Source organism: Drosophila subobscura, chromosome E, assembly GCF_008121235.1.
Source record: "Drosophila subobscura isolate 14011-0131.10 chromosome E, UCBerk_Dsub_1.0, whole genome shotgun sequence".
In the NCBI taxonomy this organism is placed as follows: domain Eukaryota; kingdom Metazoa; phylum Arthropoda; class Insecta; order Diptera; family Drosophilidae; genus Drosophila; species Drosophila subobscura.
In genome coordinates, this window is record NC_048531.1 from 18,568,737 (window position 1) to 18,594,516 (window position 25,780).

The window sequence follows — 25,780 nt, forward strand, 5'->3', positions numbered from 1 at the left end:
ATTAATCCACTGATATCCCTGTGCAGGCATCCAACTGGCAGACGTTCTCTGGACTCAGGAGAACTGTGTACGCTTCAGGAGCCTCACGCTGGGTCAAAAGTTTATCGGGTTTGTGCGGCGTCTAAGCAGATTGAAGGATGAGACGCTGGCACTGTGCCTGGAGCTGATTGACACCTCCACGCCGCAGGACATCAAGCTGCACGAGATTCTCATCAACGAGAAGCACGCGCAGCCGCAGCCAGAAGAACGACTTTAATTTTGAACTTGTTCACGTTTATGTTTGCTTAATTATAGCCTTAGGATTAGGTGTATTATGTATAATTTATTAAGACGATACATTCCCCCACACACACACACACGGGAACCGCTAACTCTGTACTCCTCTCGGAAAAACGCAACAATATACAAAAATTTATGATTTTAGCTCTATCGCGAGAAGGGATGCACTTGGTTGGCGGCCTTGATGTTGGTCTTCACCGCTGAGGGTGCCTTGCCGAGCTGCTGCTGCACGTTGCCCGGGCTCATGGCGGGGCCGCCCATGGGCGAGGAGGCGCGTATTGAGGGTGGAACCATCATATTCGGCCCGGGGCCATAGCTGGTCATCTTCATGCCCTTGCCCATGCCCACGGCTGCAACGAGAAGCTGCGTGTCGGCCATGCTGCTGGTCTGTTGGATGCCGGTGCGCGAGGAGGACTCAATCTCCCACTCCTCGCGGGCCTTGCTCACCATGTCCAGGACGTGGGAGACAACCTTGTTGTATTGGGTCACCTGTTTCATGGCCGCATCGTTGGTCAGATTGGCTGCCTTCTGCTCGTTCGCTTGCATCTTCTGCTCGGTGAGGGGATCGGGACGCGTTCGCAGATAGTCCGGCACAATGTCGTGCGAGAAGACCGGCACGCGTCCCTCGGTGATGCCTATTAGCGTCTCGTCGCGATCCATGGACACCAGCAGCGGCAGCACCGTTCGGTTCCTTAGCGGTGGACACTGCTCTTTGGCCAGAATCTTCGTTAGTCCCGTCAAGTGGCTGGAAATGATGGCAAAATTGTCCAGAAATGTTGGCCAGTTGATTGTCTCGAACTCCATCTCCAGTTTCTGGATCATGGCCAACACCGCCAGCTTCAAGTCGTTCAGGCGCTGCAGGACGGCGTCCAGCGTCATCTCAAAGTGCTTTTCTTCGCGCTGCATTTTCGTTTTATTTTAATACAATTTAATTTCCGAAAACTAATAGCACCGGACAGTGTGACCATGTGACGACTGAAGCAGCTGTTGCCTTAAATACCAATTCTGAGAAGTGCATTCTGGGTACTTTCGCACTTGCGGCATACGTTCTGACAAACATGGCCTTCGTTTTGCTGTGGACAATTGATTATTAATGGCTTTTAATATAAAAAAACTGAGAAATAATAATTGCTTGGTATATTTACGATATATATTGAAAATTTGAGGGTGTATTTCGGTATATTTTTGATGGGTAGAGGGTATGTGTTATCGATAGATCCGCGGTCACACTGGCTGTGAAAGAAAAAACGCCGTGAAAAATAATTTGCAATTAAAACCACACGAGAACTCTTTAAGCGTGCACGCAAAACGTATAAAAATGTAAGCAATTTAGTCTAGTGACTGTTACTATCGTTTTACACAATCGCTAATGCCTACAAACGGTAATACGCAACGGGATCAATTACTCTTACCGTCGTCGTCGGGTGTCTCACAATCTCTATCTATCTCGCTCACACTCGTTCGCTGTTGCTGACAAAGCAAATACATACGCGACGGGGCGTGTACATGTGTGTGTGCTGTTTGTGTGCAAGCTGGCCAGAAGCTGAAAAGTGAAAATTTGTGTGTATGCGTGGATGACACGATCAAAAGCCGGTCGGTGCTCCCAATACCGATCCTCCTGCAGTCTCGATCCTGCTCCTACTCTTGCGCGGAACTGTATATTGACTCGCCCCACATGCATACGTCGTTCCACGCCCCCGCTGGCCATGCGCTTGGTCTGTCGCGTCGCGGCATGGGCTGAAGTTGATCGCGTAACGTCGCCCCCTATCCCGCGAACGCAGACACTCCCTTGCATTGGAATATTCGCTCGGAAAGTGTACGGGAATGCGGGAATACGGGAATTCTCTGAATGCTGACCCTCGCACCCTTCGGTCGCGATCGTGTACGTGCGCTCGCATCACATCGGTCGTGTTGTTGTACTCTCTCTCTCTCTCTCTCATTCTCGCTCTCTGCAGCTGTTTCTCTCTCTTCTCTACCTGATTGTTGATATTGTTGTTGTTGTACGCCATTTCTAATGCCTCTCTTTCATGTTTTTTTAATACAAATTGTAATATATTTGCAGCTTTTTGTGTATGTTTTCTGAATAAGTATCCATGCCAAAATGAAAATGGTAAAGTGTGTTGCCGCGTTCGCATAACCGTCGAATAAATCGATATACCCCTATATACACTCTATACCTATCTACCATACATACGTGCGCGATTGTTTGATAGCAAAAAAGAAAAATAAATAGAGAGCTAGAGCGATATTCGATATCGAAGCGATTCAGCCCGCGATGGCGTCGCGCAGGCGCGCCGATTTGAATCCCAAACTGCACATGGACAGGCAGCCGACAGCTGCCCGCATAACAGGTACCTCCCAAAACCAGTACACAAATCAAACCAATCACCATCCATTGGTAATCCGGGGGGAGATGTCTTATCCCTCGTGTTATGATGTGGCCCTAAAACGGCGCCATAAAGCAGGGATGCGATTCTCACGAAAGCCAAAGCCGACGACGGACGATCGATGAGTGCAGCTGGCCGACAAAATTGATAAAAACCTAACCGCCTGCCCTTGCACCATTCCAGATCCATCTCTGCCTGCAGGCAAGCGACGCGAGATCGACAACGTCATGAAGAAGGCTCGGGCCAACACCACCAACGACTACTGGGACAAGAAGCTGATCGAAGCGGAGGAGAAGGATCCGAATCGCTGGCGTCACACCGGCTACAAGAAAATGTACATCCAGGGCGAGAGCAGCTCCGGGGACAGTGATCGCGAGCCGCACGGTGTGCCACGTCCCGGCGAGGGAGCACCACCGCCGCCCTATGGCCGCTATCCGCCCGGAGGAGGCGGTCCGTCAGGTCCACCGCCGCGCTTTGGCCGCTCCCGTTCGCCCCATTCGCGCAGTCGTTCCGGCCTGCGAAAGTCGCCGCCGTTGTCGCCCCAACCGCGTCGTCGATCACCGCCGCCGCCCATGCACGGCATGGATCGTCGGGGCGGTCCGCGTTCCCCACCCATGCCGCGCTCCCCCAGCGATGCCATGATGCGTCGCCCAGGCAATGGCCACGGTCGGCCACGTTCCCCGCCCGAACCGAGCTCCGGCTCGTCGTCCTTGCGCCGTAAGCCAAACGCGTCGCGTTCCCCCTTGGGTCGTCGTCGCTCGCCACCGTTGCCTCCACCATCGTCGGCGGGACTGGACAAGCGTGGTGCGGGACACATTCTGCCGCGTTCCAAGCGTCCACCGTCGCCACCGCCAAGGGTAAGTCATGCCATAAGTCAATTGTCCACGATTCCAGTCATTAATCTGTGTCCATTCCTGCAGCATTCGATGCGTTCGCGTTCCAACAGCTCAATGAGCAGCAGCTCCGACGATTCATGCTCCCTCTGCTCGCCCAGTCATCGCCATAGATCTCGGTAAGCATTTACACCAAGCCTTCTGTGTCCATTGATGCTGATTCCCCATTGTTTGTTCCACCCCAAAACAGTTCCCGCGGTCCGCGCTCTCCGCCGCAAAAGCCGCGTGGCCATTATCGTGCTGGAGGTCCGGCAATACCGCCGCCGGATGCACATGGCCGCGTCCATGGTCGTCCCAGCAGTCCACCGCCGGTACGTGGTGGCGCAGGCGGCGGTATGGTTTCCGCCATCGACAAGTATCGGGACGCCAAAATGCGTCATCTCGCACACGAACGCGGCGCCACGTCGGAAGCGCACATGAAAGTTGCACGCTCGTCGCGTCACTCACCGCCGCCGGAAGATCCGCGTCTCAAGCATCGTCCGCCAGAGCCACCAGAGCCAGCAGCGACGGCTACAGTCGCCACAGCTCCACAGGCCAAGAAGAAGAAAAAGGAGAAGGAGGTGAGTGTCCGAGTCCCACAAAATCCATAGATACAATCATTAAATCTTTCATTGTTCACAGCAGGTGAGGCCACGCATCAAGATCGAGGGTGAGAAACAGCGTAAAAAGCCTGGGGCGCCCAGTGGCAGTGGAGCGAATGCAAACTCCTCGTCCGGCTCGGATGATTCGGGTGACTCGGACAGTGATGAGGTGCCGTCGCTGCCAACGTTCTCGGCAACGACGCGGCTAACGCTCTCGGAGCGCTTCGGGAAAATGGCACAGTGGAGCATCGATCGGAGTAACATGGAGAATATGCGCATCACCAAAGATTCCGCGGGTGGTGCACTCAAAGTGATGATCGAGGAGGGTCTCGAATCGCCGCCGCGTCGCTATTCGTACTCGCCGGCGCCGGCCGGACACTTTCCGGAGGAATTGGCGACCACAGCACCGTCGGGCATGCTGTCGTGGGACGATGTGCGCGTCCGTTACGAATACTACAAGAGTCGTGGCTATCTCAGGGATCTTGATTTGAAGGTAAGTCCCATAAAGTACTCCACAAAGTGGCATTTATAGATCTGTCTTTTCTTGCTCCTTCGCAGGACTACATCAAGTGGGAGGAATGGTGGTATAAATATCAGGAGTGGCTAAAGCAGGAGCGCTACTATGAGTACTGGGATCGCAGTCAGCAATTGCGACGGCGTCGCAAGAAGCTGCCAGTCACTCAGCGTCTCAACTGAGCAACAATCCCTGGATCCACACCGCAGTCTCCCCCATCCTGTAGTGCCCCATTATCCCTTTTCCCCTAACTGATTCATCCTCGCTTATCACTTTCTTATCCATTTCATTTGAATTGAATTTTTGATTTTTCGTTTGCTTTTTTTTGTTTAATATTTCACGCATTAATCACATTAATTAATTAACAATTCCCGCCCTACTCCCCCTTCTTGTACATTGAAAATGTACGGAAAATGCATTTGTGTCGGCTCTCATGTATTTGATAACTAAATAACAAATATGCATAAACCGCGCGACACACGATCGTGGCGAATGTTAAGTAAGGATTTACATTAACAAAATGAAAATTGTAAGTTTGTGTTGGGGCTGTGCGGCCGGCAACGGCGCAGATCCCGAAAAGGCAAATGTAAAACGCATTCAATAAAAACATTTAAAAACGTAACCACATTTTTCAGTGTAAAGTTTGTGGATGTTTGCGGATGTTCTCTCGATTGTGATTGGCTAGTTTCTGCTAGTTCGTTTCCGCGGCATTGGACGCACCACCGCCACGGGTGGTTCAGCAGCGGCAGCAGGCGGCGATGCAGCTGGAACAGCTGATAGACTAAAGTTAGCATCTATGCATCATTGTAAACTAGTTGTAAGACTTACCATCAGCAGCAGTTCCTTCTGCAGCTTGGGCCTGTGGTTCAGACGCGCCGAAATGCACGACAGCTGTGCGCTGTCCGCACTGTCCGGAACCTGTGTGCTGTCCGCCAATTGAGCACTGTACGCCAATTGAGCGCAGTCCGGCCATTGAGCGCTGTCCGGCAGCGACACCGTATCGTCTATTGAGTCTGGCAGCTAAACGTAATGCGCCAGCCACACCAGCTGATATTCCGGCAACTAAGCGCTGGCCTCCTGCAACAACAACTTGTCCGGCAACTGCGAGCTGTTCTCCAAATGTACGAACTTCTTCTTGAAAACGGCGAAACGCCGAACGTTTTTGAACACGCGCATGTCGTGCACGATATCTGGGTAACACTTCTATTCGCTCTTCAATCGCTTCTGATCTCTCACTGAATGCGTAAGCCTCGATTAGCATTTGTTGGGCAACACTGTACCCCCAGTCGCGCAGTATAAGTTCATAATTATAAAAACACCAGCCACGTGGGCCATGGCGTCTACGGTTGGCAATCATTTCAGGTGGACGTGCTCCATCGCGACGGACAGGAGTGGCTAGAACTGCCTGCAAATTCTCAACACGTTCATCAGCCTGGAGTGCAGCAACTGCTGGTTGTTCGGCTGCAATTGGTTGAAGCTCTCGTTGTTCGGCTGCAAGGCCATCGGCATTCAGGGCAGGAACTGCCTCAACATCTGTGCAGCAAATTAGTTACAATATCTAGAAATAAATTGTATTCTTACCAGGGAGCGGTAGCGGCATTGGTGGTGGCAGTTGTATGTCCAGAATCACTTGCACCGACCCTGGCTCGTAGTTCTCCACTGCAGACGGCGCCTCTTCCTCTGTGTGTTGAAAGTAGAAAGACGCAGATAAAATTCGGTTATTTGAAGCTGAATTTTCAATATTTTTAAGCCGATTTGTGTCTAAATTTCGAACCAGATGTTGAAAATTACAAACAAAAGCGAGTAGAAAGGGAGAGCAGGCTAATGTCAGCTGCCGTGACGTTATCCGCAACGCCATTTCATCGGACATTTTTGTGCAACTTGCACCAGCTGCCGCTTTAAACACATATTTATCAATTTTAATCCACGAAAAAACCACCCAGTAGATGTGTACTACACTTCTACTACTAGGACCTAAGCTGAGTGCTTCTACATTAATATTTTAGCTTTGCCTAACCATAAAATCCTCTACACAAGCCAGCTCTGCAAGAATGTATCTATTATTTTTACATATTAAATAGTTTACTCACCGAGAAGAATTATTCCCACTTGATCGAGATATCGCGTACAGAAAATTATGGTTAGCTAGGAAGCCAGAAACCAGGAAACCAGAATAAATGTTGAAGCTGTCAGGTGACAGATAAAATCTTGACACATCTAACAGACGCTTTGCTAGCGATGGGAAAATAGCTATGATTGGTAGATTAAATTGTGAATAAAGCTACCAAAGCATTTTAAATCGGACAAAATATTAGGGGCATACATTTTTTGTAATTTTTGGGAATCTAGTAGCCTTTTCCTGGTTTCACAGTTGACTGTCAGCAGAGCTCTACGAGTCAGGCAGCTGTTTGAATCATTCTTATTTAGAACCTTGTGCCGAGCACATATCCCAGTAAAATAAAATAAAAGTGAGTTGAAAAAAAAAAATAAATACAAAATTTAAAATTTAAAATTTATTTGTAAAAGTTTTGTGGAAAATTGTTACATTCATTTCGTTATAAATTGCGGCACAAAAGTTTAATTTAATTTAAATATTTGTGAATGTTTTAATGTGAATTAAGGAACAACAAATTAATTTAATTTAAATTTTAAATAAGTTTTAAATTAAACATTTTTTTTTTAGCTTAATTTAGTTATTGTCGAAAATTTAGCCCAATTTTTTCCGAGAAAGTTCTTAAATTTTTTTTGCTACTCTATTTTTATTTTTTTAATATTTTTAAATTTATTTTTTTTCCAGAGCTGCCTTAATTGATAACGAACCGAATCTTTGATCATGTCCACGATGAATATTTTGCTGATCCTCTGGTGTAAGTATGGGGCCACTCTCTACTATGTTATCTGCAGGCATAACTAATATTTTGGTGTGTGGTGTGTTTGGGTTCAGGTGCCGTGATGCTGATGCAGCCAGGAATCGGCCAGAAGCTGCGCGTGAAGCGCTCACCAGTCTCCACTCTGGCTGTCCATGCGAGCAACTCTACTTTTTCTACCAAGATGTTAAGTCAAGCGCGCAGCATTACAATTGCAGCAACGCCCAAAATGATGACAACTAAAGCAGTGGCCACCACAGCCACGCCTTCAACTGTGCTCGCGTACTCCACTGGCTTCACAGCAGCTCCCACAACCAAAGCAGTTGCCACAACAAACGCAACCACATCCACGCCAGAACTGGTCGCGAATCTTATGTCCGAACTGCAGAGCGCCAGACGCCGCCTTGACCTGTTGAATGATGAAATTATGGCCCACTCGAGCCGCAATCCCGCTGCCACGTCTGCTCCTCCGCCCCGTTCTGGTCATCGCTCGCCAAGAATTCAAGAACTAATGGCCCGCTACTGTCGCAACCGTCGCCATCCCGCTTCTGTGTCTGTGGTTGCTGCCCAATCTGCTCCCCCATCGCCGCCTCGCGGTCGTCTAACGCTGAAGAGTGATCCACAAAATGCACGCAAGAAACGCAGCCACGCTTTGTTGCCGCACCACCTTCGTGGTTTCTACAGCAAGAGGCTCTTGCCGGATGGCAAAACCGAGATGGAGGAGTTCCAACTGGTGGCACCCAAAATGACCGACGATAACGCGCAGCAGGAACTCGACTATGAGCCGAAAATGGTGGCCCACAATGTGGCCAGAATTCGCCAGGTGAAGAAACAAAACGGTGGCCACATTTTGACTCCCGCTGAGTACTATCAGAAGCTGAAGACATTGCAGGCTCTGCCGCCAATGTTCGACATGGCACAGATGTTCCAGCAGCAGGCGCGTATCTTTGATTTGATCGATCACGCCGATGACATGACGCTGCGGCAGTTGCCCAAATTAATCGATAGTCTTCTGAAGAATGGCTTGGGAATGGGGTTGGTGATGGATGCCAAAAAGAATGAGAACCAGGTCCAGAACAACGAGGAGAAAGAGGAAAAGGTCCAGAAGAGCGAGGAGAAAGAGGAAAAGGTCCAGAATAGCGAGGAGAAAGAGGAAAACGGCAAGCACGGCGAGGAAAAAGAGGACAAAGAGGACAACGAAGACAACGAGGAGAACGAAGAGAGCAAGTTCAACAAGCAGGAGGAGCAGCGCCGTCTACTGGAAGCCGCCAAGAAGAACGAACTCAAGAATGCCTCACCCAACCGCGAGGATGAGGAAGAATTTGTCATCAGCTGCCCAGTACGCCACGATCACCATGCCAATCGCTATGGGGAAATAGTGGACGACGATGTGGTCCTTGTCGACCAGTGTCATGTTGCATAGGGAATTTATGGGTTAGGTTTGTGTAGGACTAGGATAGGTTAATAGGATTATAGTTTAGAATTCAATTTTAGCTTGGGGCTTTCATCTAAATTTGTAGGTTTTGTGTTTAGTATTTGGTTTTTAGTTGGGTTTTTTTGCCTTAGTTTAGCTAGGAAATTGTTTAAATAGTTTTTCCGTTTCTTTTCGGTTTTTTGTAAGCAAAACTTTGAATGCCAAAAAATGTTGTGAGGTCATCTTTAGCATAAGGAATATTAGTGTTTAGGAAGGTAATAAAAAGAAAGAAAAATAAAAAGAACTTACGCATTCAATCAATTCTTTTGAATCAACCGCCCCAAGACAGAATCTAGCTGCCCTCTATCGGCACTGTCGCCATCTGTCGCAATGAACTTGACGTCTCCCACATAGATGTCGCCTGCTGGCAATGTTCAGCTGCTGTGTCGTCATCTCTTGCTAGCAGTTTGACTTCTTCGCCCATAGATGTCGCCTGCAACCGGTTACTGCTTTTGTCAGTTAAATTTCAAAAGGAACTGAGCTTTTTTTTTCAAGGTCAATTTGGATAAATTTGCATAAATACTCGCAAGTAAGGAGCAGCCGAAGGAGCAACAAAAAATGTAAAAGTCTCAGCCATCTGCACATGTCAATCGTGTGATGTGCACGCAGCGTTTATTTGACGGCATATAAATTGAAAAATTCCCATAAAAATGTGTAATTATTTGACATATTTTCAATTTCCACAAAAGCCAGAGCAGGAGGACCCGGAGGCTGGGGGCTGGCACTGACACGTACAAGATTGTGCCGCCCCTCACCTCCTGCTGCCATGTTCCTGCCTGTGATTTCCGCTGCACAAATTAGCTGTTTTTCGTTTGGCGTCTACGGTAGCTGATAATCTGATTAGGCAGGTGGCGCGAGGGAGTAAAGAGTGGGGAGGCAGAGAAATCGCTTAATGCTAATGTGTCGATGCCTAAGCTGCGACCTGGCTAATTGAGGTTGGTGGGAGGGGTGAAGGCAGCCCAACTGTGGGGGGTTATAGGTTATCTATTGAATGAGTTCGTTCTTTAATCTTACAGCCTCTAACCCCAATCTGTAGTAGCGTCAACCCCCGCCAGAGGGCATGCCCTCGCACAATTAAGCTCGAAATAACAACAACAACAAAAGCAGCGCCGGCTTTAAGTCCCGCCCACAGCAACCACTGGGAGAACAGGCTGGGGAGTCTGAAGTAAAACTTGAGGAGAAGTCACGTCTAATTACACACATCTTGGAGCAGCTTTTTGACCTGGTCTGGTCGGGTGCTGCTGTAACTCGCTGCTGCTGTTTGGACTCTTTTACCAAATTGGTTTTAAAAGCCACAGGGGCTGGGACTACGTGTATGAACACTGGCGATGAGAGCGCGTGAGAACGTGAGCAATTATAACGGTTAAGTGGCGGAGAACGAGATAGAGGGAGAGAGAGCGACAGCGTGAGCAAGCCCTCGAGGCTGAGAGGGAGGACATAATCCCTTTATAATCCACACACGCAATGACATTATATGCTGAAAATTACGAAATAAGTGTCATGAATCAAGCAACAACAAAAAAGCAGGAAATGAGAGCCAACAGAGGGCCGACACCAGATCGTGCCGTGGACTGTGGATTCCATCTGAACATCCACGATCCACAATCCGCAGCAATTGCCATACAAAACAGTACAGCAACATTTTAAAGCAAACGGTGAAAGAAATTGATTGATAACTGATTGAACAGGAGGATCCCCCAGCCTGGGCAGCCTTTGGCAGCCAATCACGCACAAAGAGCTGAAAGGAGCTGCTGGCATGCTGTGGGGGGAGGGACTGTTGATGGCTGATGGGTAACGTGGAGCGTGGAACGTGGAACGGGACTTGTGAATTAACAATTCCTTTCAATTAAGTGCGCAACCAACAAAAAGTTCGAAAGCAACATAAAAGCGAGAGGGAGAGGTGGAGAGAGAGCGAGAGAGCCACAGCGTAAGGGCGTGTAGACGCGGGCCAACGATATTTTCGTTTCAATAAAAATCAGCAACAGCAAATGAAAATGTTGCAGGCACAACACCGGCTACAGTGGAGGATCGGCAAGGGGAAAACAAAAAGAGGTAAGAAAAAACTGCAAAAGTAATTGGAAAATTTATCATGGAATGTTTTTTGAACTTTGCTGCAACTTTAACTAAGGAAATGTGTTCCTTAATTCCGTAATAGCTGAAGTACAACCTTTTGGGGGTTTAGATGGGTACACTTTGAGAGCCTCCACTGTACACCAGACATGTGTGTGTGTGTGGAGAGAGGGTACGAGTGCGAGTATGTACATAAATAAACGCCGACAGATAACAGACGGCTGGCTGAATGGCTGCCTTGCTGGCTGCACGGGCTGCCGGGGGTGCTGGGGCTGTTGAGGGCGTGACTGAGGGCAAACCTTCATCGTGGATGGGTCTAAAAATCAGCAGCAAACTGTAACAAGTTTCGTGTTTCTCTTTTGCAATTTCTTTCGTTACAGTCAATCAGTTTTGCATGAGCGATTTCTTTACTCGTTTGCGCCAGCTCTACAATTTACTTACACATGCACACAGACACACACACACCCTTTTGCCTCTCTCTCTCTCTTTCTTTGACTCGCCTTCTGTTTGTGTGTGGAGTCCAGCCAGTTGAAACAAAGTTAAAAAGTGTTGACTGTACTCAATGATTTAGCAATGACTCCACCCAAAAATAAAACTTTGCTGCAGCTCTATTTGTGTAGTGCTTGAAGCACTAAGGATCTCAATAGAGATTATTACAGATTAAAGCCGTTTTTCGCAACCCCCCAAAATCTATAAAGTAGCAACAAATAATTAGCAACAATCTGGCAAAACACTTTCGGGGCAATCTTTCGACTCCTGTTGAGCACTTTCTGTAATTAAAATCGAAGCGAAATCAAACAGAATTCCCCCAGCAACAATTGGTGAAGGAGCAACTTTTGGGCAAACTCAACTCAACTCGACTCGCACATGTTGAAAGATTTTCACACGCACCTCCGTCAGAGAACATGTGGCAGGGGGGGCACTGGCAGGGGCAGTGGCAGACATTGTATCCCAAAAGTCGAGCTTGTCTTTGATTTTGTCTGAGCGACGTGATATTTGCTTAATTTTTGATACCCACTACGAAAGCAGAGCAAAAGAGAGTCCATTGGGTGTGTGGGGTGGGTGCATTTTGGTGCTTCATTTGCAGCTGGCTAACAGGTAGCAATCGAACTATCATCCCATTTCCCCACCTACCCTCTCTCTGCCTTTTGTTACCGTTGTTTCCTGAGGGAATTTTGGGGTTGATTTTGGTTTGCACGAATAATTATTTGTCCATTTTGGGGCCTGGGGTTGGAGTGAAGTTTGGCTGTTGTTCAGGTAATTTTGCCACAGACACAGACCCAAGCAATTAGAATCGAAATCAAACGAAGCAAAACGGAAACAACACTCGACACACAACACACACACACAGAGACACACGTACCCGTATGCCATGCAGTACATGATGGCAGGACACGCCAGTGCCAATGCAATCGGATATCGAGTAAATGATTCCCCGTTGCCCAGCAGAGATGTAGATGCTCGAGATTCAAGCTGAAATGTTCGTTTTGTTTCGGCAGCTGTTGAAATGCTCTCAGGGTGCAGAATGTGGTAGGGGTGGGGGTGCCTTAAAGTGGGGAATTCTGTTGGCATGGAGTTCCTCCAGTTCACTGTTCCTCCATTAAGTCTTGGCCTGCCTCTACTATTGTTCTACTTCTCAGATACCTCAAAATAATCCTACAGAAGGCATTCCTTTGTTCAACAATTAAAGGATGTGCTAAAGGATATGCTGCAGAATGCGAGGTACCCTCAAGCTCATTCCATTCAGATTTGTTTTCCAAAGTTTTCATAATTTGATTGACTTGCTCACTTGTTTACACATTGCGTTGCCTATTTTATTGGTCTTTTCTTTTATTGGATACTTAATTTTAATCTACCCCCAGCCCCTCGACATTTGTTTGCTCAAATTCCATCTTTATTTTATTATTGTAGCAAATTTGAAGAGCGAACAACATAGGGAAAATCTCTCTCTCTGACAGCCATAAAGCCGCTTCCACATGCGCTGCGGAATGGTTGTCTGTTTGGTCGGAAAATACATAATTTCATTATGCTACTCCCCGCTGCCCGCTACTCCCCTCGCTTCAATGTGCTTCCCCATCTGTTTTTGTCTGCCTGCAGCATTAACTGTCAACACGGCTCAGGTCCCAGGCAGATGGCGGTTTGCTTTCTTAATCTTTGTACATAATTTCTGGCCAAACTCATGTTATGTAATGTCTTGCTGCTGCTCCTTAAATGTGATATAAATTCCCTAATTCGGGGTACATTTATGTACCCCCAGATTGAGCGAGAGATCGCTGGAACTTGCAGCCCAAAAGGAGATCCATTTCCACCAGCAGCTTCCCTGTAGTTTTAGCTTCCCCTTCATGCAAAACCCACCCTTATCCCATACAAAAACAACCCCTAAACCGAACCCAACTAACATTTAGCTTGCTTCACCTGCAACTTGTTGATCTTTTAAAGAGTATTTGCGGCTTTGTCTGCTTGGTTGGAAGTTTGACTTCTTTTTTGCCTTCGTTTTTATCTGCTTTTGTGAGCTTTGTTTGAGTTTCTCTTTTGTTTTTCTTGGCCTTGGCTTTATTTCCTTTTCCTTTCATATGTGCGTATGTCCTTCTGGCTGTCTGCAGGTATCTTTCCCTGCAAAAGGTGACCTTTCTGCCTTGCTTTGTGGCACAGCGACAATGCGACTTGAGCTGCTGGTGCCTGCTGCCTGCTGCCCGTAAAAACTTGCTTCATTTCTTACATTCATATTTTTGGCACATTCCCCCTGCCCACAGTGGACTACTTGACCGAGGAATACCAGGAAAACCAAGGGAAAGCCAGAAAAGTCGAGGGAAAACCACAAGCATGGAGTGGGAGCAGGAGCAGGGCATCGCTTTCAATTGCCAACTTAGCGCTGATTACTTATTCGTCAAAGGCAAAGTCCGGGCAGGCAGGCAGGCAGGCAGGCAAGGCAAGGCCCCACACAGGCCACAAGGATATCAGTCAAAAGGAGTTGACTCCTCCACACTTTCACTCGGTCTTAGCGCTCCAGCTTGTGGTCCTACTCCTACTCCCAGTCCTACTCCAGCTCCTTCCCCTGCTTTGGCCACTTAATCTCGCCTCTTTGGTATGCACGGACTGTATTCAAATGAATTCTGATTGAATTCATTGAAGCTCATCAGTAAGGAGCGATTTTTTTTGATCTAAGACACAGCCCAGGCCAGCGAGGACGTCCTTCTTGGAGGACGCCTGGGCACATCCTTCAGACATTTATTTTCAGTAATGGAAAAAATGTGTTCTGCAATTTCGCTCATTTTTATACATAAATTTGCGGAGCAAACCGAAGAGAAATATGCGCAGAGAAAACAGTGGGACAGTGGGACAGTGCGACTGGAGGACTGGGGGACAAAAAAAAAGAACAAGAGCGCACAAGAAAGTATAATGCTAAAAAGTAAAGTAAATAAAGGATAATGCAGCAAGGATATAAATTACATAAAGCAGCACGAGATGACTAACTGTGGCAGGCCTCGCCTTGGCCCCTGCCGAGTGCGGAACGTGGCCAGCATTAGCTGTTCAAACAATGGCCAAGAGCGGCGACGGAGCAGAGCGGACGGAGAACAGAGGGTACAAAACGTAACGGAAGTCATGGTGGCGTATTAGAAAATGGTGCGCACAGGAAACGGAAGTGGAAGTATTTTTAATGATTGGTAAATTTTTTGACGGTTCCTCCGCCCTGCACCCTGTACAGCAACCCCACCCGAAGCGCATCGACACTCTGAAGTAGTCGCGGAGCAGCCCATCCCTCGCCTTCGTCTAATATTCCTTTGTGCGGCTGTTATTATTGATGGAAATGCAAATTGGATTTTCAAATTTACTTCTTCCCTGTTTGCTTTTGGCGATGAACACAAAAAAGGCGAAATGGGAGCGTAAAGAGAGCTGCAGAAAAAAGACTCCCCGCTCCATGGGGAACCGACACTTCTAGTTTGGGATTTATTGAAAATTATTAAGGACAGGCAAAATGTTGCATTTATCATTGACTTTGGCTTATCGGGCAACAGTTGCTCTTTATTCATTGTTGGCACTCATCAAAAGAAATTATATGAAAATAATCCAATTCCAAATACCTTTCTCGACCAGCTTCTTATTGCATTTGATTCTCTTTAATTAAACTATTAACTCGCACAGCAAAACTTTTCAAGTGTCGTTTCCTCCTGCGGCCAACGTCGAGGGTTGTTCCTCGTTGAGTTTAATAATTTTGTTGAAATCATTAATGCAATTGTTTTCCCTTTACTAATCTGCATTCCTCTGCCACTGCTCCTGCTTCCTGCTGGACGTCATCTCGGGCTCGTTCCTGGCTCTCATCTCTCAATTCTCGATTCCACTCGGTCCTCTCGGTCGCCTGCACTTTGGCTCAAAGTAATTAACGCCGATCCAAAACAGACGCCAATTTGCATAGCCTGACCCTCGTTTGGGGAGCTGATGCTTTACACCAGCGAATACCCCCTCCCCCTACCTCCTCTGTGCACCATCGTAACCAGGAGCGGACCTATTACTCAAGACGTTCAAATAGGAGGTGGCTGGGCGTGGCACGAAAAAGTAAAACAAAAACTTGCAGCGCCTCTGAAAACAGAAGCTCTTGAATTTTAATTAAACGTTTTTATGCAAGAATCCCCCCGCCGAATGCTGGCACCCCTCCCTCACACTCTCATCATGCTGCTTCTATCGTTCTAGCTGTCTCCCTCTGGTATTGCGCTCCCACCCAGTGCACAGAAACTCCACTACCTGCTATCCCTCTCCCATTTATAAACCCACACTCACACTTCTCTCGCAAGCTGCAATTCTACTGCAAGGCATATTTATGCATGGGTGAGGGTTGTTATCTAGTTGCATATTGTTATACACGCCAGGCACACCCACATATTAATATACCTTGATTGTACTCTCCCCCTAAAAGTCTCTCTTAGATTCATTTGGCTTTGGCTGTAACTGTTGTTGTTGTTGTCGTTGCTGGCGACTCTGCATTTGAATTTTTGCCTTTTGCCTTCGCCTTCGTCGTCGCCTCTGCTGATGTTACTACGTGTGTATGTATGTTTGCATATTACTGTTACTCTTCACCCAATTCGTTTTGTTTGCTGGTTTATAAGCGATTGCATTTGCGAATATTTTTCTGGCAGCTGCTGTACGAACGAAGAACAGTGCATGTGAAAGAGAGACGAGTGGAGAGTGGTGAAGAATTGCTGATGATGCTGAAGGAGAAACAGAAGACCGAAGCAGAAGTTCAGCCAAAGAAATTGCCAAGTGGGAAGATGGGGGATGATGGGCCACCACTCTGACTGCACTCTGTAATTCAATTATCGACTCTTGGCAGTAAAAAGTGTTAATTATTAGTTTCCTTTGCACCACGTTCCTTCTCCTTCATTCTGGGTGCGCTAAAAGAGAAAGACGAAGACCAGAGGCGAAAGCGAAGAGAAGAGAGACAGAGTGTCTGGAAGTTCTGGCTAATGAAGACGCTGTCCCCGAGAAGTGGTGATAGCAGAAGAGAGTAGAATACGCTGCGAAGGAGGACAGTAGCGTAGTCGAAGGAGAATACAAAGAGGGGGTAAGTAAATGGCAAAGAATAAGTAGAAACAGGTACAAATAATATATTTAATGGGAAACGGGGATCATTGCGCGCTCTTTGCTCACCCCCCTTGTGCTTAACGGTCTGCACCCCTGCTCCCTTGACACTCTGGCATCGCTGACACTCGCAGCGTTGAGGTAACCACTTGATCTCGCGCGACTCCTTTGCCATCGCAGCAGCGTCGCGCCCTCGCGCCCTATAATTGGTATTAGTTTTAATCATATTTCCGCCGAGTGGCCTTGAGGGGGTCCCCATAGTCGAGCAGCCAAGGAGAAAGTCACGGCGCATTAAGCCAGAGTGACATTTAATTAGTGCCTGAAAGGAAATATTTCCTTTATGTGTAGCTCGCTAGCTGGACCGCCCACAGTTCGCGTATCTGTGACACATTCACAACACATTCCCCAAAAATACGCAGCAGGGGGTGGGGCGACCCCAAAAAGCTGCCCGCTTGATTGCCCTTGTCTACTGCCGCGACTGGCGACTGGCAACCGGCAACCGGCAACTCCGGATCCGCGGTGGATTGATGATTGAGCCCGTTGCCCGTTGTTGCCACATTCCAGGGGGGGCAGCAACAAAGCCATGGCTAAGCTTCACAACTTCAATAGCAAATGAAGTTGCAACAGCAGCATCAGCAGGGTGCAAAGGGCAGAGGGTGCCACAAATTGAAAGCACTGAAGTCCAACGCTTGCCCACCGATGGCCGGAGTGTCCTGGGGAATGGGTTACCAGAAGGGCATCAGATTGCAGCATCCACCGCGTGCTGCATAATTTATGGCGACCAATCCCTTGCCCCATCGTTTCCATTTTTTTTTTTTTTTCGTCAGCTGAGCTGAGCTCCCTGCTGCTGCTGTTGTTGCCGCTGCCGCTGCCTCTGCTGGAGCTTCGAATTTGTATGTTGCCTTTGACACCAGCTAAAGGGGTTACGTGTCTGGCCCCTGTGCTATGCCCCGTCTCCCCACAATCTGCCACCCCGCGACCAAATCTAGTCGCGTTTTCCGTCTGTGTCTGTTTTCGAACTTTGCAGTTTTTCCGTGCTTGGGAGTTTGCATTTTTCGGGGGGTTTTTTCCCAAGCTCAGGCATCGGCACGGCCATAGACTCCACAGCCCCATCGTCATGGTCGCTTTTTGGCCGTTTTTCAAATGTCTGCGCCATGTGCATGCGAAATTTTACCAAATGGTACCCAAAGGGGCGTGGCACACACACACAAACAGACACATGCACTCGGAATCACACAGAGAAACAGAGGCACAGCCATAGACACAGAGACGGAACGATAACCTGTGCTAATGAAGTGTGATGTTGGCCAAAATGTGATTCCTTTTTATTCCCCACTCGCTGAGGCTCTTTCTCTCTCTCTCTCTCTCTCTCTCAGTCTATCTGTGCGTGTTTTTTTGTGTCTTCTGGTGTGTGTGCGTGTTGCATTCTAATTGAAGCGACAGCAATGGGGGGCATGGGCATGACGTCTATGATGATTTCTGTCTTTAGTTATTTAATTCACAGAGCAGAGAAGACTTTTTTGGGCGACTTTAAGGGGGTTTTAAATCATTTTTTATGTGCATATATTTGTAACATAATTTTACATTTCTTATTTATTGGCTTATTTATTTACTGTGTAAATATTTTTGTGTATTTGTTTTTAATATTTATTTCATCTGTTGTGAATAGTTTTCTGCTTATAAGCACTTAACATAATTCATTTTAATACTCTTTAAATCAATTCTTTTAAGTTTCATGTTTTACTACCTCTCCCCCCTGCCGACCCCTCACGCCACACAGCAGCTGTTTTTACATCTGCTGTTCGTTGAACTTGTGTCTGCCACTGTGTTTGAGAGCTGTCAAAGTGAAAATTTATCAATCATATGCCACGTATGCAGCGCGCTCTCTCACCCTCCCTATCTCTCTCTCTCTCTCTCTCTCTCTCTCTCTCTCTCTGTGTATGCATTATAAGCTGATTTCAATGGCTGCCACTCTTTATGCATTAATTCATCCCATTTTCAGCTCCCATCGAACACTGTAAAGCATTATTTTTGCATACCCTAGGCAAAGGCAGGGTATGAGCATTTGATGGAGTTTTTTGGCATGCACTGGGGTAGCCATGTATCGGGAATATATGCAGATATAAGCAGGTTTACTATATGTCTTTGGTTGTCAGGGAAAATCGGTTTTTTATCTGTTTTGCATTCAGTTTAAGTTGAATCTCAGAAATGTAATCAATATCGATGACTGATTGATCTCCTAGGGTACCAAAACCGTCGCTTCTGCATCTCTTTTCCTCTCCTTCCTGCTCTTCATATTTGTTTGGTATATAAAATTCACATCACGCTGCTTGCCGGTTGCTGTTCTTCTTGCTTCTGCCGCCGCTGCTGCCATTGTGGCTGCTGCTGCTGCTGCTGCCGTTGCTCTGCTTGTGTATTACATTTAAAATATGCACAGTAACTAAAAGTATTTTTCACACAAATTGAGTTTGCACCCACCCCACGCAGTCGCCCTCCAGTTATGGCTCCATCTGCTTCTCTTTTCACACAGCGCCGCGGCGCATCGTCGGGTCTGCTGCTGCTGCTGCTGCTGCTGCTGCTCGTCGTTGATGCTTTTGGCATTGCCAATTTTTGCTGTCAGTCATCGGACGGCAGTGGAGCTGCTGCCACTGGCGACAAGTAAAATGTTGTTGCTGCTGCTGTCAGCAGCAGCAGTGGGGGACGGGGGAAGACAACGCATAGTCGTGGGTGGGAGTGGGAGTGGTTTGGGGGCGGTGGCATAATTTAATAGAGTCGGTAATATCAATAAATTTTAAAAGCCTTTTAATGCGCCATGATAAAAATGTGTATAAACCAGATGATGGTGCTCCATGGCGACATAATTATGCTGCAAAGAGGGAGGGGCAGGGGAGAGGCAGCCTTCATTTCGTTTCTTGAATCTCAATTATGCAAAACGAAGAAAAAATGTTGCAAAAATTGGCTAAAAAAACCCAATTGAAGTGCGATAATTTTGGGCTTTAATTTTGGCTGTGGACAACCTTCGCTGGAGCAACTCCTTCGCGTCTCCACATGAGTGTGAAATCAACTCCGGGAGCAGCAGCCAATCCCCATGGAAATTTCGCGGCACGAAGGCAAAAGAAAGCGCCATAATAAGCAGCAGAGTGGCAATAAAAAAAAAGGAAAGAGTGTGTAAAGCTGTCGTTCATGTGGAAGCGGGAACAATGCAACAAGCCGCAAGCTACACCACTCCCCAAAGCCGGCAGGAAGCGCCACAACAACCGACAAAGACAATGTGCAGCATGCCCACGTTGCGCACCGCTGCCGTCGCCGCCTGAAATGCAACCAACGAAAATGCATGGCATTAGGGGAATGCCAAACGAGCTGCTGGCCGAAAAACAGAGCAGGAGCAGGACAGCAGCAGCAGCAACAGCAGAGTGATAGTCGACTGTGTGCATATCCTTTCCATGGCTTAAATGTTGCTCCTAAACCACACAAACAGAGACACACAGAGACCCACTTCAAAGCATTGATGACTCTTGGCAGAGTTGTCAAAGTAAACGCATCAGAAGCGGCAAAGACAAACACAAGATGGCAGCTCCAAGATGCCAGCAAAGTTCCCTGCACCACCAATATGCCCGCACCTTTGGCATCGCTTCGCATCGCAATCCAAGGCTCCCATTCCCACTGGACTGTGGCTCGTGTGTGTGTGTGTGTGTGTGTGTGTGTGTGTGTGTGTGTGGCTGTATCCTTGTCGTCCCGCTTGTTGACGATTTGGTAACTGCAACAGCAGCAGCAAGAGCAACAGCAGTTAGTCGTTCCCGAGTCCTTGTCTGAGTCGCTTGGCAAGTGCCTTTGGCTTATAAAATATTTAAACGTTTTTGCGGCTTTGGCCGCAACATATTTGCACTTTGGGACAGTGCCTGCAGCGGCAGCTCAAGTTTTTTGGCCCTGATGTATGCCATTAATGCCCGGCGACAGCTGCCGGACTGCTTAAATATTTACTCAATACGCAGCCAACAAAAGAGAGCGCAAAAAAGAGGAGACAGAAGAGCAGAAGAGCAGCTTTGCTTTGGCCCTCCACTTGATATGCTAATACGGTTATGGTTACAGCCACTGCCACTGCCACAGCGTGAGGGGATGCTCTGATGTTGCGGCTTCTATTCTTTGCGGTTGCTGCTGCTGCTGGGCTGAAGAGAAAATTTCATTATGCCAATTACTTGCATCAAAGCTGCTTGGATAATTGACTTTGCTTAGCAGCAGAGACACACACAGAAAGAGGGGGAAAGAGGGAGTCGGAGAGAGCTTGCCACCTTGTTGAGGTTGCATAAGACGACTCTGCCAGTGTGTGCCCCTGCAGCATAAAATAATTAAACCTAATTGACAGTTTTTCGACATCACCTTTTGTCCCTTCGCAGCGGCCACTCACGAGGCTGCCACACACTACCGCTGCCACTCTGCTGCTCCATCTCCTCTCCTAATGAGCTCAACTTTTTGCGGCAAGTGCTGCTTAGTTTTTACAGCATTTGTCGCCGTAAGTGCCTGCCTGCCACATGCAGCCTGCAACCTGCAACCTGCAGCCTTCGATAAATTCAATTCCATCAGGCATTCCGACATTTAACCAGAAGTTGTTGAACTTTTCCAAAGAAGAATACTTAAGAAAGCGCAAGAAACAAGCAACTGCTTTTGGGGGATTAACTAAAAGTTTTGCCAAGACATTTTTAAATGGTTCCTCTGGCAGCTATACAAAAGATAGATATTTATGCAAATAAAGCTGATCCCAAAGGTTGAACTTTACTAATAATAATACCAGCAAATAGTGGGAACATTGGGAAGGAATTTTATCAAAGGTATTAGACCGAAGAAGAGCCATGGAATGAATACAAAATATATTTTCTGATTCTGTTTTAGTGCTATGAATCCTCCAGCTTAGAAAGGAATGATTCTACCAATAGCTAAAGCTCCACTTAAGCCTTTCTGATATTTCTGAAGATTATTTTCACATTATTTTCTAAAATTCTAAAGCAAATCTCGCTTCACATTAGCCTGCGCCTCAGCTGTAACTCTTCCATATCGATCACACAAATTTCCAAATTCAGTTTAGAAACATTTTTCAACAAAACAGAAGCCGAAAATCTTTTTCGCTCTCTCCAAATTTGTCTTAAAAAGCATTTTTAGTACCAAAATCTACTAAGGAGCCAGCGCCAAAATGAAGTACTATCCCGATGCGGACGTTTGGTTCTTTGTGGACAAGCACAGCTGCCTGAGCAGCTACCAGAAGTATCCCAAGTGGCACAGCTGGAAGCTGGAGAATCGCAGCGCCAGCCGCGTGATGCACTACTGGCGCGACACGGAGGGTGTCAAGATGCCGGAGGTGCAGCGGAAGGATCTGTACTTTACGAACTGGCCCAAGACGCGCATCCGGCCGCAGGCCTGCCTCGGCATGCTCTATGCCACGGGCTTCCGGTTCATACGACTCAGCAAGGCACCGCCAGCGGGCTTCAAGTGTGCCCCGCTGCCCATCAATCTGGCCACGGCGCAAGTGGTCAAGGGTAAGTGGGACATTCGGAGAGTTCTAGTAGCTTGGGAGGTAATTTTCTCCTTTGTTTGCTTCACAGTAAACCTCGCCAAGAAACGCAAGGCGGACAGGAAGGCCGCCAAGAAGGCCAAGGCGGCGGCTAAGCTGGCCAAAAAGGAGGCAAAGGCCAACAAGGGCAAGAAGGGCGGCAAGGCAGGCGATCTCAAGCCAAAGGTCATTAAAACCTATGAAAATGTTGATAAATAATAAATAAAAATTGCACTTTTAAACGGTACTTTTACTGCTGCATTACTCTCCTTTGGTTTTCGGGGGTAAACTTCCACTTTACAGCGCTCCCAGGATCCCACAGTGAGTGCAGCGCCTCCGGGCGACTCTCCGCGCTTGGCTGATTGCCTGCATTTAATCAAATTAATTAATGGCACATATCACATTCATCATTTGCCCGGCTGCATACTCACATTTTCTCCCAGCCGCAGTCACAGTGCCCATTCCCATTCCAGTTTCGTTTCATTTCATTTCGTTCCTCTGCTCCGGATCACCTCCAGCCTGGGGGCCAGCCCCCTGCACCGCCTTCATGGCTGATTGCCATTGCCGTCGCCGTCGCCATCGCACTGCTTTCCCACAACTTTTTGTAGTGGCTTTACCCTGTTGGAGAGAGGGTATGATGGGTTTTAGTAGCTGGTTGGCAAGCAGAAACTTATGTGAGTCACTTCCTTCCTCTCTAACGTTCAAGCTGACATCCAAAAAGCCAGTACAGGGCCACTGTGGGGAGAATCGCTACTTATTCACCACGCGCTCTCGCCGCTCAGAGAGACTGGCGCTAGAATGGGAAAGAGATAGAGTAATTTCCCCACGGTCTAGGGTGTCTTTATCTTCTATTCTCTTCACTTACAGTCTTTCTACCTCCTTGTTTCGATCTCTCTCACTCTCACACTCCTTTTTTTTCGGCACAAATCAACCAACTGCGAAATTCAATTGAAAATCGTTGAATGCAAGTTAATCAGTTCGCTTCGCTACGCTAATTATGCGGCCACTGTGTGGCTGTCTGCCTGTCTGTCAGTCCTTCTGTTTGTGTGAATGTTGAGAATACATATAGCTATATATGTATATATCACACACACATGCATCTTTGTGGCTGTGTAACCAATTTATTTGGCCAACGTACGGAGTGGAGTGGCTTTTGGAATGGTTTTTATGTATTTTCTCTCATTGTTTATTGATAAAGAATTGGTTGCAAATGCAACAAAAACAATTCAACTTGTGTACAATATGCTTTTGTTTATGTGCACTTCATTCAGTCACAAATGGAATTTACAGCATGAAAATATCATCTTTTGCGCATAATTTATGTTACAATGCCAAGAAAAAAGTCTGCCAATATGGTGGGTGGCATTCTGGGAGCTCTAGTAGCAAGCCCTAGTAATCCTAGCACATCTGACACTTGTAATGCTTGACCTTAACTATAAGGAACACACATTTAAGCTGCTCTTAGTCGTCTCCGACATATCTATACATATTTTCTACAATCTCAAAATTAAAATCCAACTTTTGCGCCATGCACAAGAAACCCCCAAAACTGAACAATGAGGATAGGCAGAATTTTGTGGCCACACGAATGAGTGTGCCACTGTTCATGCTCTCACGTAGGTCATCGAACGAGCAGTGCTTGCCCCAGTGTAATCCTTGCCGCTCCCACAGGTAATCGCATCAGGGAGGACACACTGCCGCAGGTCAAGGCGCAGTTTAAGTTGGCTGGCAAGCACTACAATCAGGATTGCCAGAAGGGTAAGCGGTTCCAAGGGAAGCTTGCCACATAAATCCAACGTTCTTTTCTTTCCACAGAGAATCGCGGCGAGGGCGCCAGCAAGGCCACATTCGATCACTATCGCCGCATCACGGGCTATGACAAGCAGCCAAAGAATGCATTTCCGGAGCGGCGCTCCCTCCACATCGATCGCACCATGACCACATGGAAGGACTGGCAGCTGCCACCGAATCATTATGGCGTGCCGCCGGTGCCGTACCTCAGCAAGATGGGCTCCAAGGGCACGCGTTTCGCCAAGCCGCACACAAATCACAGTCGCGTCTCCATCAAGCCGCCGCCCTTCAAGTTCTACGACCTGCCAGCGGAGATTGAGCGGCTCTTCAAGCGGGACAATCTGCAGAAGGGCGTCTTTCTGTCGAGTAAGGTGCAGCAGGTTTACCTCTAGATATTACTCAAAAGATTCCGTACCTTAGATGCCCGCGATCGTCCAGCCACGACCCGTTTTATGGTCAGCAGTCAGACGGGCTGCCGGCGTAATCCTGCTGAACCGGGGCCTGCTGACACCCACACGAGCCTCTACGAAGTGCAGAAGAACATGGCACGCGTGAAGAAGTCGGCGCCACCCAATCCGCATCTGTTTCTGCGCCATTCCTGTGTGCCCACGAAGCCCAGCGTGATGCTGAGGCGCCACATCAGCTTCGAGCCGGGGCCGGGGCGTTACCCAATCCGCAACGCGAGCGCCTGTCCCTGTCCAACGGGCAAGATCAGCAAGCCGGGCCTGCAGCTGCTGATTGATGAGCAAAAGCGTTTGAAGTTCCGGCGCCTGCCGTACAAACGCATCAATCGGGAACGCTACTGCGAGCCGGACTGGGCGCACGTCGAGGGCGGGGGACACAAGCACGTCTTTGTCATGTCCAAGAAGGATCTGCCGCAGCCGCCGAAGAAGGATGTGCTGGCCAAGAAGGAGGGCAAGAAGCCGGAGAAGCAGCTCAATCTCTTCGCCGATGCCAAGTACATAAATATGGTGAACAATCCGCTGCACATTCCCATCTCGGTGCGCACCTTCCCGGTGCCGCAGTACGTGCCAAAGATCGTCTACAACTGCGTGGCCAAGCGGGCGGTGCGGAAGCAGCTGAAGAACAACAAGAAGATCGCCTTCAACAGCGGACAGGAGCGCTGGAAGGATGCGGACCGACCGCTCCAGCTGACCGCGCGCCAGTTGGAGGCCATCAAGGAGAGTCTGCCCGAGGAGCGGCGACTCGTCGATCGCCCCGTGCTGCTGCCCTCTGCAGAGATCACCGGCAAACTGTTCCACGTCCCAGACCACCAGAAGGTCACCTTCATGCCGAAGCTGCGCAAGCGTCTGTTCAAGTTCCTGCCGATTCCAGGGGCCAAGGTGTTGGTCACCGACGGAGATATACGCCCCAACATTGTCTTCGATCCGGATAATCCCTCCGGCCTGTTCCGCCGCAAGCTGGACGAGCAGAAGTTCTTCAAGGACTCGGTGCTGAAGCTGCTGGAGGCCAAGAGGAGCACAGGGACCCTGACGACAGCCACGAGCATGTTGAGCACAGCCTCCCGCCATACAATTGTTAATGCCGTGGACGCCGAGGAGGGGGAGGCGGCCACAGAAGCCACCGAGACCGCCCAGGCAACAGAGCCCACCGAGGATCCTAGCAAGCGTCCCGGAACGGTTGTCGTCTTCAATGAGCAGAAAAACAGGTCCTCAGCTCTTTCGGTTCGTGCTGGGTCCGCCTCCAAGGAGCCAGCCCGTGCTGGGTCCGCTTCCAAAGAGCCAGCTCGCGCTGGGTCCGGCTCCGAGTGAGCTGCTGGCTCTGCTCCCTACGACGATTGAGGTCAC

The 25,780-nt window shown here is 48.3% G+C and overlaps 7 protein-coding genes across 14 annotated transcripts in view; 5 read left to right on the forward strand and 2 right to left on the reverse strand.

Annotated features, from left to right (window-relative positions):
* Nucleotides 1-21,890, forward strand: part of LOC117892493 (tudor domain-containing protein 7) — a 28,572-nt gene extending 6,682 nt beyond the window's left edge. For 2 of the 3 annotated variants that reach the window (XM_034798759.1, XM_034798762.1), the window contains one exon: nt 27-427. In XM_034798759.1, coding sequence (XP_034654650.1) covers nt 27-256 — 230 coding nt within the window. In that variant the 3' untranslated portion in view covers nt 257-427. Of the gene's footprint in view, nt 1-26; nt 428-21,817 lie in introns of those variants that run through there. The other variant, XM_034798760.1, reaches the window with a different exon arrangement.
* Nucleotides 221-22,404, forward strand: LOC117892498. 3 transcript variants are annotated; one of them, XM_034798774.1, is made up of 4 exons: nt 4,478-4,484; nt 10,331-10,333; nt 21,818-22,167; nt 22,234-22,404. In XM_034798774.1, the coding sequence occupies exons 3-4, from the start codon at nt 21,825-21,827 to the stop codon at nt 22,398-22,400; spliced, it is 510 nt and encodes a 169-aa protein (XP_034654665.1). In that variant the 5' UTR covers nt 4,478-4,484; nt 10,331-10,333; nt 21,818-21,824; the 3' UTR covers nt 22,401-22,404. The 3 variants fall into 3 exon arrangements, with proteins under 3 accessions (XP_034654667.1, XP_034654665.1, XP_034654666.1); XM_034798776.1 differs by lacking the exons at nt 4,478-4,484; nt 10,331-10,333 and adding an exon at nt 221-239; XM_034798775.1 differs by lacking the exon at nt 10,331-10,333.
* LOC117892497 (mediator of RNA polymerase II transcription subunit 8) lies at nt 249-1,241 on the reverse strand. Its single transcript, XM_034798773.1, has one exon. The coding sequence runs from the start codon at nt 1,183-1,185 to the stop codon at nt 427-429; it is 759 nt and encodes a 252-aa protein (XP_034654664.1). The 5' UTR covers nt 1,186-1,241; the 3' UTR covers nt 249-426.
* LOC117892494 (basic salivary proline-rich protein 1) lies at nt 1,484-4,966 on the forward strand. Of its 3 annotated transcripts, none has more exons than XM_034798766.1 (7): nt 1,484-1,599; nt 2,342-2,630; nt 2,850-3,523; nt 3,587-3,678; nt 3,750-4,119; nt 4,181-4,633; nt 4,699-4,966. In XM_034798766.1, the coding sequence occupies exons 2-7, from the start codon at nt 2,555-2,557 to the stop codon at nt 4,834-4,836; spliced, it is 1,803 nt and encodes a 600-aa protein (XP_034654657.1). In that variant the 5' UTR covers nt 1,484-1,599; nt 2,342-2,554; the 3' UTR covers nt 4,837-4,966. The 3 variants fall into 3 exon arrangements, with proteins under 3 accessions (XP_034654657.1, XP_034654658.1, XP_034654659.1); XM_034798767.1 differs by having other exon boundaries at nt 4,184-4,633; nt 4,699-4,836; XM_034798768.1 differs by lacking the exon at nt 2,342-2,630 and having other exon boundaries at nt 1,488-1,599.
* On the reverse strand, nt 5,039-6,612 carry LOC117892496. The gene is made up of 3 exons (XM_034798772.1): nt 6,236-6,612; nt 5,483-6,187; nt 5,039-5,427 (listed from the first exon to the last, which is right to left on the reverse strand). The coding sequence occupies exons 1-3, from the start codon at nt 6,522-6,524 to the stop codon at nt 5,336-5,338; spliced, it is 1,086 nt and encodes a 361-aa protein (XP_034654663.1). The 5' UTR covers nt 6,525-6,612; the 3' UTR covers nt 5,039-5,335.
* Nucleotides 6,998-9,210, forward strand: LOC117892495 (nucleolar MIF4G domain-containing protein 1 homolog). 2 transcript variants are annotated; one of them, XM_034798770.1, is made up of 4 exons: nt 6,998-7,122; nt 7,452-7,521; nt 7,599-8,620; nt 8,651-9,210. In XM_034798770.1, the coding sequence occupies exons 2-4, from the start codon at nt 7,488-7,490 to the stop codon at nt 8,942-8,944; spliced, it is 1,350 nt and encodes a 449-aa protein (XP_034654661.1). In that variant the 5' UTR covers nt 6,998-7,122; nt 7,452-7,487; the 3' UTR covers nt 8,945-9,210. The 2 variants fall into 2 exon arrangements, with proteins under 2 accessions (XP_034654661.1, XP_034654660.1); XM_034798769.1 differs by having other exon boundaries at nt 7,000-7,122; nt 7,599-9,208.
* Nucleotides 22,405-23,643: 1,239 nt separating the features above from the next.
* Nucleotides 23,644-25,780, forward strand: LOC117891477. Its single transcript, XM_034796957.1, has 4 exons — nt 23,644-23,797; nt 23,853-23,939; nt 23,997-24,338; nt 24,393-25,780. The coding sequence occupies exons 1-4, from the start codon at nt 23,710-23,712 to the stop codon at nt 25,742-25,744; spliced, it is 1,869 nt and encodes a 622-aa protein (XP_034652848.1). The 5' UTR covers nt 23,644-23,709; the 3' UTR covers nt 25,745-25,780.